This window comes from Galeopterus variegatus, unplaced genomic scaffold, assembly GCF_000696425.1.
Source record: "Galeopterus variegatus unplaced genomic scaffold, G_variegatus-3.0.2 Scaffold1366, whole genome shotgun sequence".
In the NCBI taxonomy this organism is placed as follows: domain Eukaryota; kingdom Metazoa; phylum Chordata; class Mammalia; order Dermoptera; family Cynocephalidae; genus Galeopterus; species Galeopterus variegatus.
The window spans coordinates 302,383-316,953 of record NW_007727477.1 but is presented as its reverse complement, the minus strand read 5'-3'; the positions used below and the strand labels follow the sequence as shown (position 1 = coordinate 316,953).

Genomic DNA, 14,571 nt, shown 5'->3' with positions numbered 1-14,571 from the left:
CATGGTTCTTTTTATTTTTTCTTATTTTATTTTATTTTATTTTTTGCAATTATTAAAGACAGCATTTGCATAATTTTTAAAAGCATCTTTTCAGAATTAGAATAAGAAGAACTAGTAAACATATAGTACCAATTCAAGAATTGGATTATTCTACATTGCTTCTAACTGTTCCAAATTAAGACATCTGGTGACTGGAGAAGTTTGGTTTCTCTGTTTGGTTAACCAGCTGGTTGTTCTGGAAAGGAAAAGGCAGATAATTGTTCAGGAAGAAAGAAGTTAGACATTTGTACACTTACTGTAAAGGGTGACTTTTGGATGGAATTGCTTGAGAGACTGGACATCTTAGGATGTTATTGAGGAAAAATGTCTTTGTTTTTAAAAAGATGCTTTCAATATTGTATCTGGAACCTGGGGTAATCTTGCACTGCCTGAGAAAATGTGTGTCATTCCCTCCCACTCCTCTCCTTTTTCCTTAGTAACAGATTCTTACACTTTAAAAATTGTGCTTTTCCTGAGAATTTTAGTGTATTTAATGCATGGGATGCCATATGTTGCTGCAGCCAGTATCTTGAACATTTTACGTGAATAAGAATAGCATATTCAGACTCACTAAGCAGGATTAATTTACAAAGACATTAAGTCTCAGTCATTAATGAATATGAAATTTAAAATTATATTGGAGTTGTAGCAGGTGTCAGTTTAGCATAACTTCCACTAAATATTCAGCACTTCTTTCCAATTTAAAACAAGTGGTTCTTTGGCAAATTGTTTTAAAGCCAATTCTGTGTTGGTTTAAAACATACACACTAATTTTTCTTAATTATCAATATTAATGTTTTCTGGGAAAGGTTCTGCTGAAGTTAAACCAATGTATGCTGTCTATCCCAAGGTATTCTTTCCTCCAGGACATACTGATAATGCATATGGGCGATTGTTTCTATTTTACTCTTCCCAGTTTTTCTGAAATGTTAATAACCACATTTCTGAGCTTGCCCTGTGCAGTTCTACTTCAGGTTAGCTGACATTAGAGATGCTTGATAAATAATGTACCTCTTTAATGTCCAGTATAGAGTTGTTGTGGCTACGCCTAGATTTTTCAGGGGTTTTTTGTGTGCTTTTTTTGTTTTTTGGTGGCTGGCCATTCTGGGGATCTGAACTTGATTTTTCAGGTTTGCCACTGGTTTCACCACTGGAGCATGACATTAGCAGCTACAGCTTCCAGGTGCTCTGCTAATATTCCCCCTTAAAAAAAAATTAGTATGCTATATGCTTACATAGAAGCAACATAGTATACACCTATTTTTAAAAAGTGTGATATATGCTTACTACCAAGGCAGTATAGTATAGGAATTAATAGCATGTTCTCTGGAACAGAATGCTTAAGTTCAGAAACCTGACTTACTGTATGTTAGCTGTGCTTTTCTCGTCAGTGAAATGGACATAATGGTACTTATGAGGTTGTTATGAGATTGTCATCATCATTAAAAATTTCAGCAATATAGAAAAGAAATAGAAGGCTCCACCGCTTACCTTCTCCCTGCCTACACTCCACGTACTTTGAAAATACATTTTACAAATATTATCCTAGAGACCTTTCTGCTCAAGTATACAGATAGGATGGACAGAGGTAAGAATGAGTGGAAATAATTTTATTAAAGTGTGATAGTATGTTTTACATTTTATCTAAGTTGTATTACATTTAGTTTAACTTGGATTTAACACACACCAAAAAAATTGATGAAATGGAATGTTGAAATATAGATATTAGTACAAGAGATTCTGGTTCTTGAAAATTCACTTTGAGTTTCAAAGATGAACAACATTAAGTTGTTGGAATCATGATGTTTTGGGGTTTTAAAAACTACGTGTTTTAGTTATATACACAGCTGATTGACTGATGCTGTCAAATGTAGGTTTTGCTGGTCAGCAGATAGCCTTTTGTATGGTGAGTGGAGGACCCTGACTCCTTTTATTTTATGACTCTATCATCCTGTAGGGTCTCATAGTTCTTGCGTCTACCCAGCAAATTGGTGAAGTGAAGGTGGAGAAGACACATTATCTCCAGATCACCTTGTGTAGATATGACGTGCATCATTTCCACTGGCAAAAACTAGTCACATGCTGGGTCTGAGGCAGTCAGTCCTTGCTGGGGGACCTGGACTCCGTTCTCTCTTTTGAGATCCCAGTAAATGTCCTGTACCCAGTTGCACTCCACCAAGTCCCAGGTATATCCTACTCCTATAGGCCACTTCTTATTTCCCAAACTTAGCCTGGAGACCATAAAAAAATGGTAAGCCTTAGCAGCCTTCATGCCTTTGCTGAGTTTCTGCAGTAGTAAGTAGGAGTGTTTACTTCAGAGAGTTTTTCTGTGATTGCCTACCTACCCCCTCAGTTGGCTTCTGTCCAAATTTGGGAGCACTAGTGAGAATTCTCAAGATTTTATTTTTACCTTTCCCCAGTAATGCTTTGGGGAAGGGGATGTTGGCGTGAGGGGAGAGATTCCTTTGGGCTCTGCTGTATAATTTTCAGTTTATAATGAAGATAGATAAGGGAGGTGGCTAGGGCAGACCTTGTTGGTGTAGTCCTGATTGGCCTGCCAGAGCCATATCAGGTCTGGAATTGAGATTGACTGAAGGGCTTTTCTGCATAGGGACATAACTAGCATGTATGTACCTGAAATCCTTTTCTGTCTAGAACCTATAAACATCCATGATAGGTATCAAGGGACATTGTTTTAAATGCTTTTTATTTTGGAATGTTAGGTTTACAGAGAAGTTACGAAGACAGTAGAGTTCCTGTATACGCCTCACCTAGCTTCCCTGATGTTAACATAACGATGGTACATTTGTCAAAACTAAGAATTAACACTGGTGTAATACTGTTAACTAAATGACAGAGTTCACCAGTTTTTCCACTAACGTCCTTTTTCTGCTCCAGGACCTAATCAAGGACTTTGCATTTAGTCATCACATCTCCTTTGTCTCCCCCAAAATGTGACAGTTTCTCAGTCTTTCCTTGTTTTTCATGACCTAAAAACTTTTGAAGAGTACAGACCAAGTATTTGTAGATTGTCCCTCAATTTGGGTTTGTCTGATGTTTTCTCATGATTAGATTGGTGTTTGGGTTTTGGGAGAAGAATACCTCAAAGATTAAGTGTATTTCTCATCACATCACACCAGGAGGCACAATATAGCAACATGACTTATCAGGGATGATAATACCCTTGGTCAGCTGGTCACAGTGATGTCTTCCAGATTTTCCACAGAGAAGTTGCTATTTTACCGTTTCCATACTCCATTCTTTGGAAGCAAGTAACAAGTCCAGCCTACACTCTAGGGAAGGAGAATTAAGCTCTACTTCCTGGAAGGAGTATAGTTACATATATTATTTAGAATTCTTTAAGAAATATTTGCCTCTTCTCCATTACTTATTTACTAATTTATTTTTATCAGTATGGGCTCATGGCTATTTATTTTACTCTTTGGGTTGTAATCCAATATTATTTTTTTGTGCAAGTTGTTCTAGATTTGCTAATGAGAAATCTTGACTCCTGTGTCTTTTTTTTCTTTTCTTGTAAGCCCTGCTTTCTCCATAGAACTCGAAGGGCATTTTTTTTTTTTCCTTTTTTACTGACCGGTAATGGGATCGCAACCCTCGGTGTCGCGCCCATACCGGGGACCGGCAACGGGATCACAACCCTCGGTGTTGCGCCCGCACCACGCTCAGCCAGTGAGCGGGAACCGGTCTCCACATGGGATCCGAAACCTCGGTGGGAGCGCCGCCGCCCTCCCAAGCGGCGCACTCACTAGTGTGCCACTGGGCTGGCCCAAGGGCATTTTTAATAGGTTAAATTCTAAGCCTTTCTGATTGGTACCTACGTAAAAGTTAAGAATCTTGGGGGAGTTAACTGAGAACTTTGGGCAGTGAAACTCCGTCATCTTTTAAAACATGTTGAAGGTCATATGCTCTTTAGAGGTATATTTTTCATTGTAAAATAAAAAATAAAATCTAAAAAAGAAAGCACCAACTCAGTTTGGTATATCAATAGTTTATTCAGAATTGAGAGTTATTTGATATTTGTGTTCATGAAATTTTGCATGTTGATTCATTTTGTTAAAAATAGATGTTCATATAAAAGTAACTAAGATTGCTTACATTTTTTAACAGTTGTAAGAAAAGTAGTTTTTGAAATGTGAAATTAATTTAAATGAATAAGGCAAGTTAAATGAAAATTAGAAAGAATCCTCAGAATTGTGTCCTCCACATGCTTCTGCTTTGTGTTCCTGTATTATCCTGTGATTACCTTTGTCCTGGTGTCTATCACACTATATTGTAATTGTTTACTTGTCTGTCTCCCAAGTTCTTGAAGACAGCAAGTATGTTTTTCACCCAAATCTCCAGGACTTAGCATAGTACTTGGCCATAAGGACACTTAGGGTTGAGTGCATCACTTTTCATCCCCGTTTTAAAAATGAGGAAACTGAGACTTAGAGAGTTTAGATAATAAGTACCAGGATGACTTTTGCTAGTTTGTGGTAGAATGGGGTTTGAAATTAATTTTTAAACCTTTTTTTTTTAAATCATACCACACTGGCAGGATTTGTTAAGCTAAAAATACTTTATGGCAATATTTTCATTAAACTCCAAATTGACGATCTCTGAAAGTATTTGTAAGAAACTGGTAACATTTATTGTCTCCTAGGAGAGGAAAGGGACTTGAGGACAGAAACATTCCAAGACAGTAGTTTTAGGACCTTTTGAATTTTGAACCATGTGACTATATTAGATATTTTAAAATATAAATATGTTATTAAAACATACAGAAACTTACCAGCCGGAGTTCTATATTGTTTTCTTTTTTAAAATATTGTATCATTTCAGTGGTTTTTTAAAAAAATTTTGTTGATATTGTTAGAATCAGGGATCATAAATACTAAGCATAGATTTTTATAAAGAGTCTTCTGAGGATTCCTCTGTATATCTCATTTTTCTTTTTTTAATATGAATGAAAATTGATTTTTAAAATTATTTTCTTTAAGTCTTTCTTTGTAGGGGTTTCTTATATTAGGTCAGTACTTGGTGATATGTCCAAGACTTTGATTATTTCTTATTAGTTAGGGTGGTTCTGGCCAAATTGGCAAAAACTCTGCTGCAAACTCACTTAATCAGGAAGTGTTGGATCTCATAAACATGGTGTAAAAGTCCTTCAGTTGGCTTGGGTCCTCTTTAGAGTTAGTGTTCCACATCTGGACAACTCGTAGTTGGGAGGGGATGCATGCACAGACTGGCAAAAATATAAGGTTTTTGAACCAATTACTAGGTAAAAGGAATGGGACTACTCTGATAAATTTAAACTAATTAGGATTGGCTCCTGGACCTGGAGTCAAGTCCTGAAATCAATCACATTGATGCCATATTGGGGGTGGGGGGGGGAAATTTGAGGAATTCCATTATTCTGTCCATTTGGATTTCCTAATTGCTCTTCAAATAAAATATGATGTATAACTGACCTCTATGTCCCTAATAATAACTTTTGGGGAATATAATTATGCTGAATGATGGGTATATAAGGGTTTTTTTTTTTTTTGGCTATTCTCTACTTCATACAAATTACACAATAAAAAGTTTTTTAAAAGAAGAAAAAGTGGGACACAACAGTAAAAAGTAAAGGATCATTCCTTATTGTAATCTTTTTTAGGTTGGTGTATATTTTTTTCAATTGTACTGTTCCTTTCTTTCTCCTCTGCTAATATGTAGAATTAACATGTAATTCCTTCTTCTCTCACAGCCTAATAGGCATATTCCTTAAGTAAAGTAAAGACAGGAAGTATTTACATAGATGAGCAATAGCATGAACACAAGTTCAAAGGTTTTGAAGTAACAACTTGAATTTCAAACCAAGCTCCCTCATCTCATAGGGTTAAATGATTAGGATTAAAAAACTGGACATTAAGTTTCTAGGACATAACTTAGCATTTATTGATCTCCAATTATGATTATTTTCTTATCTCTGAGGCTCAATTACTGAAGCCCAATTTAATAGATGTGGTAGCATTATTGTAGTTAAATTATAGGTGTGGATTGCCAAGTTATTAAATCCTGTTCCTGAATGACCTCTCCTTTTAAGCTTCCCTGTACATTTGGGACATCTGCTAGACATTTGCATTTCACAGTCGTCTTAGCTAGTTCATTAAAGTCAACAGGCAATAGTGAGTTCCACCTGTGGGAGTTAGGATTTTCTGACCCACATCTGGTAAATTGTCTCAAAAGAAAATTAGTTATCCAACGTATACTTCAAATGCAATTGTTACTCTTCAGTATTAAAAAGTATAATAGTATATAATGCTTATGCTGTCCAGTCTTTCGATTATGATGAATATTTATACCGGAAAAATAGAAATACATCTATTTCTGAGGATACCGTTCATTTATATTTCATACAAAAATAATGTGCAGAGGACTTTTAGTATAGTACCTTTTGTAATCAATAGTTTCTAAATAGGTGTAAAATGTATGTTATTTTCTTTTAATACTTTTTTTTTTCCTTTTTGTCTTTTTTCGTGTCCGGCAACGGACCACAACCCTCAGTGTCGCGCCCGTACCGGACCGGCAACGGGATCGCAACCCTCTGTGCCGCGCCCGCCCCTCGCTCAGCCAGTGAGCTGGAACCGGTCTGTATGTGGGATCCGAACCCTTGGCGGGAGCGCTGCCGCACTCCCAAGCAGCGCACTGTAGCAGTGCGCCACCGGGCTGGCCCGTTTTTTTTTCTTTTTTTTTTTTTGCCCTTGTTTAAATTAAAACAAACTTCCTCTCCTTTTATGGAATTATTTAAAATAGGCTCTCATTCATATTTCATATTCAAACTGAGCCAATTGAGGAATAAGCAATACCCAGTTGCAGCTAGACGTGTTTAAGATGTACTTTATATACAGGAAAAGCATTTTATTTTAATAGGAAATAAAATGATACAACATTTGATTGATAAAAATAAATTTTACTGTTCTCTTTTTGCTTACCTGCATTTCTCTTTTATCCTCCCTACTCTTTGCTTTAGAGCTCTTTTCTGTCCCTCTCTTCTCATGCCTTTGTGTGTATGGATATATTGATAGGAGAAATGCTTGCTCACATCCTCAGCTCTTACCATAATATTCCTTAGCTTGTTGAGCTCTAGAATGCTAAGCATTTTTTTAATGCATCTAACCGAAATAAAGAAAAGATAAAAATATGCTTAATCTTATTTGCTCTCTTCATATATTTTTGCTAGGTTGGACCATATGAAACTGTCATTATTATTTTGATCTACAAAAATAGATTTAACCTAACACTTCCCTAAGCAGTCTGCAGCCCCAAATTAGGATTTAGAGATTGATTAGATGAGAAGCATGAGTAGGAGAATTAGATCTTTCAGAGGATTTCTAGCTTGGATAACCAGGTAGATTAGGGTATCATCGTTATGATACCAATACCTTGACCAAAATAGAGAAAATTGAGAAGTGTAAGTTTTTTTTTTTTTTTTTTTTTTTTTTTAAAGGGGAAGGCTTTGGGAGGAGGGGAACATAAATCATTAGTTTTATTTTGAGTTATAGTGGGACACATCCAAGGCCAATAGACAATTGAAAATGTGGATTGTAAATAGAGAGATGTGATCATTGGCCAATAGGTGGCACTTGAAAACATGAATGTGAATGAGGTAATCCTATGAGTGTGAAGTGAGAAGAAAAGAGACCCTACTGCTTTTCTTGAGAACTGGGAAGTAGATTGCACAAAGAAAACTCAGATTGGGGTAACTTATACATGGAAGTAAGAGTGAATTCATCAATCTGGAATGATTCATTGGTGTGTAAAATTAAGAATTATATAGCTTTAGAAGGTTGTATTTCACATATTCACTTGTATATTAATGGTTTAAAATATAAGTTAAGGATTTTCATGTTTCTATGGATGAATATAAACTCAATAGCTTGAAAGTATTGTGGGGTATACCTAGTTTACCTCTAATATCTAACTTGTTTTCTTTCTTTCTTTCTTTTTTTTTTTTTTTGATGTGTCCTGTTCTCGGTTTTGTTTTGGTTTTTGAAATACGCTGCATTTGAACTGCGCTGTGTGGATAGCCATTGACTATTACCATTGCTACAGTTCTGAAATGTTAATTTTGCTGTAGCATTCCATCTGGGGCCCACTTTGCCTGCCTCACCACTCCAATCCTCAGAATCCTTTGAATTAAAGCTTTGCAGGGTACTGTTCTTTCAGGCAGTAGAGAAGGGAAGGAATACAGTACTACTCTCCTACTTGGGTGTAGCAGTGAGTAGTCCTTGTCCTGTAAATTATATTAGTTCAAAAGCCACATTAAACTTTCTTATTGTTTAAATTTTGTATCAACCTGATCTCTCATATGCAAAGATGAATATGAAGGAGTAGTAAAAAACTCTCTCTCTCTCTCTCTCTCTCTTTTTTGGCAGCTGGCCAGTATGGGGATCTGAACCCTTGACCTTGAACTGTTTCTTTTCTAATTTCATAGGTTATAAAAGTTCAGTTTGAATAGTTTGAGAATGAGAAATTGTTTTCATCTGGAATTAAAAGGGTTTCTTCCCTGCAGCATACAAGCAGTACATTTTTAAGTTAAATACACGTTTTAGGATATATTTGAATAGCTTATGGTAAATTATGTTAAACAATATTTTTCTTCACAGATATAAAATCTTTCTCAGTTTTCTTTTTGTGCTTTACTTAAAGTACTATTTTAAAGAATGCCATTATTTTACCAGTTTCCATGAGCAGGGGTCCCCCTGCAAACATGCAGATACATGCAATATTCTTTTAGGTTTATTGTTTTTCCTAAAACTCTTAAGCTCTTAATGCATGAAAATTGAATCAATTATTCATTCACTTATTCAACAACCATTTATTGATAACAAATAAGAGACAATCAGTTCAACAATAAAATAGGATTTTTCAAAAATTATATTGATTGGAAAGAGCAAATTGCAAAAACGATACATATATATATATGATGCCATTTTTATTCTTTTTTTTTTTTTTTCCTTTTTGTCTTTTTTACTGACCGGTAACGGGATCGCAACCCTCAGTGTCGCGCCCGTACCGGGGACCGGCAACGGGATCGCAACCCTCGGTGTTGCGCCCGCACCGCGCTCAGCCAGTGAGCGGGAACCGGTCTCCACATGGGATCCGAAACCTCGGTGGGAGTGCTGCCGCCCTCCCAAGCGGCGCACTTCTCCAGTGCGCCACCGGGCCGGCCCCCATTTTTATTCTTAATCGTAGGAGGGAAATTTTAGTTGTGTCTGTAATGTTTCTTTTCTTTAAGAAAAACTAAAGCAAATATGGCAGAACGTTAATATCCGTTCAATCTGGGCAGTATGTATTTGCATGTTTTATACTTTTTTCTACACCTCTGTGTACATTTGAAGTATTTCATAATTAAATATTTTTAATTTTTAAATTAATGAAATAGGCAATGTGATAGGGAATGACAGGGGATACTTTAGGTTGGTTGATGGAGAGAATCTTTCTTGAGAAGTGACATATACTGAAACCTTAATAACAGGAAGGAGTTACTCATGCAAAAATACAGGGAAAGAATATTCCAGGCAGAGAAACAACTATTGCTGGAGTCCTGAGGCAGGAGCAAGCATGGCATGTTCAAGGAAAGAAGGCTATTTTAGTGTATCTGGTTGGAAAACCAACAGTTTACCACAAAGGATAATTGGCAAATGATCTTTTAGTCTCTGAATGCTTAAGTTGAAGGAAGCTCACCATGTTTAGACTTACCTAATTCTTCCACAGAATTTTTCCATGTAGTGCATAGAATGATGGGGTAATAATATCTAAAGGTATAAAAGCTTGCTTGAAGGGTCTCTCAATGGCCAAGTCAGGACAGTTTGAGCATCAAAAAAACAACAAAGCTATCAATTATCACATACAGTTTTTAAAATCATAATTTCTTAGTGATGCTCAAAGAGAGAAATGGAAAAGCTCTTCTTTTTAGAAGAATACCAGATAAGGTAGAAAAAATGATAGAATTAGAAAATGACTTTTGCAGATGCCAGTGTAATCATTGATTCAGGCAAGGATGAAAGGTTGTTGGAGAATAGGTTATTCAGTGTCAAAGTATCACTCCATGATTATTTACTAACTACATGGGAGGAACGTACCTTTAAGATGGAGAGATCTGATAGTTATTGCTTCAAACATGTGACCAAACCTGGCATTATGTGCCTCCCTGATGTGATGCAATAGGAAGTACTCATGGTCACCTAAATAGTATACCAGTCAAAAATGTGGAACTGGAATGTAGGACAACATTTGAGAGAACTGGCCTGGACATTTCAAAAAATTCATTTCATTTATAATAAAATATAAAAAAGGTTAGGGAGGTGCTCTTACACTGAAGTATTTTGGAATGAAGCAATATTTTGTCTGCAACTAATCTTCAACATGGTTCATCAAGGAAACAATAGGGCTGGCTGGTTACCTCAGTTGGTGAGAGTGCAGCCTTATAACACCAAGGTCACAGATTCAGATCCAGCCAGCCACCAAAAAAACAAAGAAAATTGTGTGTGTGTATGTGTATAGAGACAGAAAACAAATGTGGCCAAGAAGTTAACAATTGGTGAACCTGGGAGGTGAAGGGCTGTTGTGTGTGTGCATATGTGTTCATTGTACTATTCTTTCAGCTTTTTGGTAAGTTTTTAAATATTCAAAATTAAAAGTTGAGGGGAGTGCTTATTCGTGTTTTGAACTCAAATCCAACTTTTTAATATTTTGTACCCATTGGTTTAATTGTGCTGTTTAGAGCCACTCTGATAGATCCAAATTCTCCCTCATGTGTTGTTAGTGGTATTGGTAGTGGTAACATTGGTAATTTTTATGTAATGTCTATTGAATATGTACTATGATATGCCAGACATTATGTGGAATACTACATTCATTGTTTCAGTTAATCCTCCTAACAACTCTTGAATTAGTATTCATTTCTCCTTTTAATGATGAAAAGACAGATGCTTGAAAAAGTATCACCAATACAACAGAAAAAAAAAACATTTTATCTTTAGAATGAAAATTTTAATTTATGGGGCAGCCTAGAATATTCATTGGTAAAAAGCATACTAGAAACATTTATGATATACTGTAGTCACCAGGCATACATATTTTTCTGGACTTGAACTTGCTTTCTATACAACCTACCATGGAGAGGCAATCTAGTGTGGTTAAGAGCACAATCCCTGAAGCCAGAATGCCTAGGTTCAAATCCCAGTTCTACCATTGGTAAGCTGCTACTGCCTGAGAAGCACTTCTCCAGGATACTATACTGGGGAACTCTATTGTATTAGTTTCCTACTGCAGTACTGTAACAAATTACTACAAACTTGGTAGCTTGAAACAACACAAGTTTATTATCTCATAGTTCTAGAGGTCAGAAGTCCAAAATGGATGTCACTGGACTAAAATGCAGGACTGCATTTCTATTTGGAGGCTCTAGAGGAGAATGTTTCCTTGCCTTTTCGTTTCTAGAGGTCACGCACACTCCTTGGTTTATGATCCCCATCTTCAAAACCAGCGACGTTATGTCTCTCTGTGCCTTTCTTTCATTGTAACATTTCCCTCTGACTCTCTTCTTCTGCTTTCCTCTTCCACTTTTATTTTTATTTATTTTTCTGTGACTGGCCGGTACAGGGAGCCAAACCCATGATCTTGGGGTTATAAGGCTATGCTGTAACCAACTGGGCTAACTGGCCAGCCCTTCCTCTTTCATTTTTAAAGATGCTTGTTATTACATTGGGTTTACTGGGGTAATGTAGGTTAATCTCCCTATTTTAAGGTCAGCCTTAAATTAGACTGATTAGCAGTCTTAATTCCATCTGCAACCTCAATTCTCCTTGTCATGTAACCTAACATATTCACAGGTTCCAGGGATTTAATGTATGAACATCTTTGGGGGGACCTTTTTTTTTTTTTTTGCCTATACATCTGTGTTTAAATTCTAAAGTTTGTAAGGCAGCTAGGTATTACTTACATGATTCCAAAGTAGAGATCCTGGCCAATGCTGAGGACTGTGAGTAGGACCAGTAATTGAATTTGGGCTATAAGAACTACTGAGTGGTATATGTACATGTTTTTTAATTCTTTTACTAGCATAAAGTATATATGGTAAGTTCTGTATTAAAGAATGATTGAGGGGCCGGCCTGGTGGCGCACTGCTACAGTGCGCTGCTTGGGAGCGCGACGGCACTCCTGCCGAGGGTTCGGATCCCACGTACAGACCGGTTCCCGCTCACTGGCTGAGCGAGGTGCGGGTGCAACACTGAGGGTTGCGATCCGTTGCCGGACACGAAAAAAGACAAAAAGGGAAAAAAAAAAAAAAAGAATGATTGAATTAGAAGGCACTGAATTTTAGTTAAATCATGATAGGGATAGACGAGATTTTATTTCTGTTTTGTGCCAGCCCTCAGAGGAAAATGTTCTTGATTTAACTGCCATTTAGAGAAGCTTTGAGTTTAATTTTAATTTTTATATTTTTATTACAGAGTTTTACTACCTTTGGATGCTACTGTTGATATGGAGAAGATTGAGGAACAATTTGCTAATCTGCATGTTGTTAAACGATCCTCAGGAACTAAAGAGCCCACTTATCTGCTTGGCATAGATACATCAAAGACTGTACAAGGAGAAAAAGGAAGCTTGGTTGCTGTTTTATGTTCTAATGAATCAATCAGAATATACGATAAAGAAAGGTTAAACGTACTACGAGAATTTAGTGGATATCCTGGACTTCTTAATGGAGTTAAATTTGCAAATTCCTGTGACAGTGTATACTCAGCATGTACTGATGGCACTGTAAAATGTTGGGATGCTCGATTAGCCAGTGAAAAACCTGTTCAGCTGTTCAAGGGTTACCCTTCCAATATTTTTATCAGTTTTGATATCAACTGTAATGATTATATCATTTGTGCTGGTACAGAAAAAGTTGATGATGATGCATTGTTGGTATTTTGGGATGCAAGAGTTAATTCTCAGGATTTGTCTACTGCTAAAGACCCACTTGGTGCATATTCAGAGACACATAGTGATGATATCACTCAAGTATGCTTCCATCCCAGCAATCCCAACATGGTGGTCTCAGGTTCAACTGATGGCCTGGTGAATGTATTTGATATTAGTGTTGATAATGAAGAAGATGCACTGATTACAACGTGTAACTCAGTTTCATCAGTAAGCTGTATTGGTTGGTCTGGGAAAGATTATAAACAGATTTACTGCATGACACACGATGAAGGATTTTGTTGGTGGGATCTTAATCACCTAGATACTGATGAACCAATTACACGTTTGAACATCCGGGATGTCAGAGAAATAATTAATGTGAAAGAAGGTATTTTGGATTATTTGATTGGTGGCCTGTATCATGAAAAGATGGACAGATTGTTTGTTATTGGAGGAACAAACACAGGAAGGATTCACTTAATGAACTGTACCACATCAGGATTGATACATGTGACCAGCCTTCAGGGAGGGCATGCTGCTACAGTTCGTTCTTTCTGTTGGAATATGCAGGATGATTCTTTGCTGACTGGAGGAGAAGATGCACAGTTGTTACTTTGGAAACCTGGAGCTATAGAGAAGACCTTTACAAAGAAAGACAGTATGAAAATAGCATCCTCTGTGCACCAGCGAGTACGAGTTCACAGTAATGATACTTATAAGAGAAGGAAAAAGTAGTGATATTACATTTGGGAGTTTACTTAGTAGGTTTTATAGTTTTAAGTAATTTTTTTTGTTTACTACCTGCAGTAGATATGTTTAAAACTTTAGGTAAAAACAAGCCAGTTTGCAAACAGTCCTGGAAAAATGTTGAGAATGGTTTATTTCAAGTCTTCATGTATTATAAAAAAATTTTAGGGCTGGCCCGGTGGCGCACTGGAGAGTGCGCCGCTTGGGAGCGCTGTGGTGCTCCCGTCGAGGGTTCGGATCCCATGTGGAGACTGGTTCCCGCTCACTGGCTGAGCGTGGTGCGGGCGCAACACCAAGGGTTGCGATCCCGTTGCTGGTCCCTGGTACGGGCGCGACACCGAGGGTTGCGATCCCGTTACCGGTCAGTAAAAAAAGACAAAAAGGAAAAAAAAAATTTAAAGCCAGGAGTATAAAAATCAGTGATTTAAAAAGAAAAAAAAATCAGTGAGTTAAGTATAATTACATTTCTCATTTTAAAACACATCTGTTGAATTAGTAAATATTGGGTTTAAAGAAGTGTCTCTGATTAGGACTTTTTAGAAGTAGACAGCTGGTAAAACTTAAAAGAGGTGGTTGGCTGTGTATTTTTTAGCTCAGTTTTTTACATTTGAAATTTCTTCTTGTTGATAAGACCAAATCAGGCTATTTTCTTATTTGAGGAACTTCTATTTGGTCAGTGCACCTTATATATTACATTGGAGAATTTAAATGTAAATATTCTGAATCTAAATAGAATTAAATTGTTTTAGAAATAAAGTGATAGGCATCTATCTATAATGAGATGAATATATTTAGTAAATATTTGCATCTACAATATTGTTAAAT

At 36.6% G+C, this 14,571-nt stretch overlaps 1 protein-coding gene across 2 annotated transcripts in view; it reads left to right on the top strand.

Annotated features, from left to right (window-relative positions):
- Window positions 1-14,571, top strand: part of WDR89 (WD repeat domain 89) — a 70,954-nt gene that overhangs the window by 22,509 nt on the left and 33,874 nt on the right. Inside the window, exon 2 of one of the 2 annotated variants that reach the window (XM_008576552.1) lies at window positions 12,543-13,689. In XM_008576552.1, the coding sequence (XP_008574774.1) occupies window positions 12,574-13,689 (1,116 nt within the window). In that variant the 5' untranslated portion in view covers window positions 12,543-12,573. Of the gene's footprint in view, window positions 1-12,542; window positions 13,958-14,571 lie in introns of those variants that run through there. The other variant, XM_008576553.1, reaches the window with a different exon arrangement.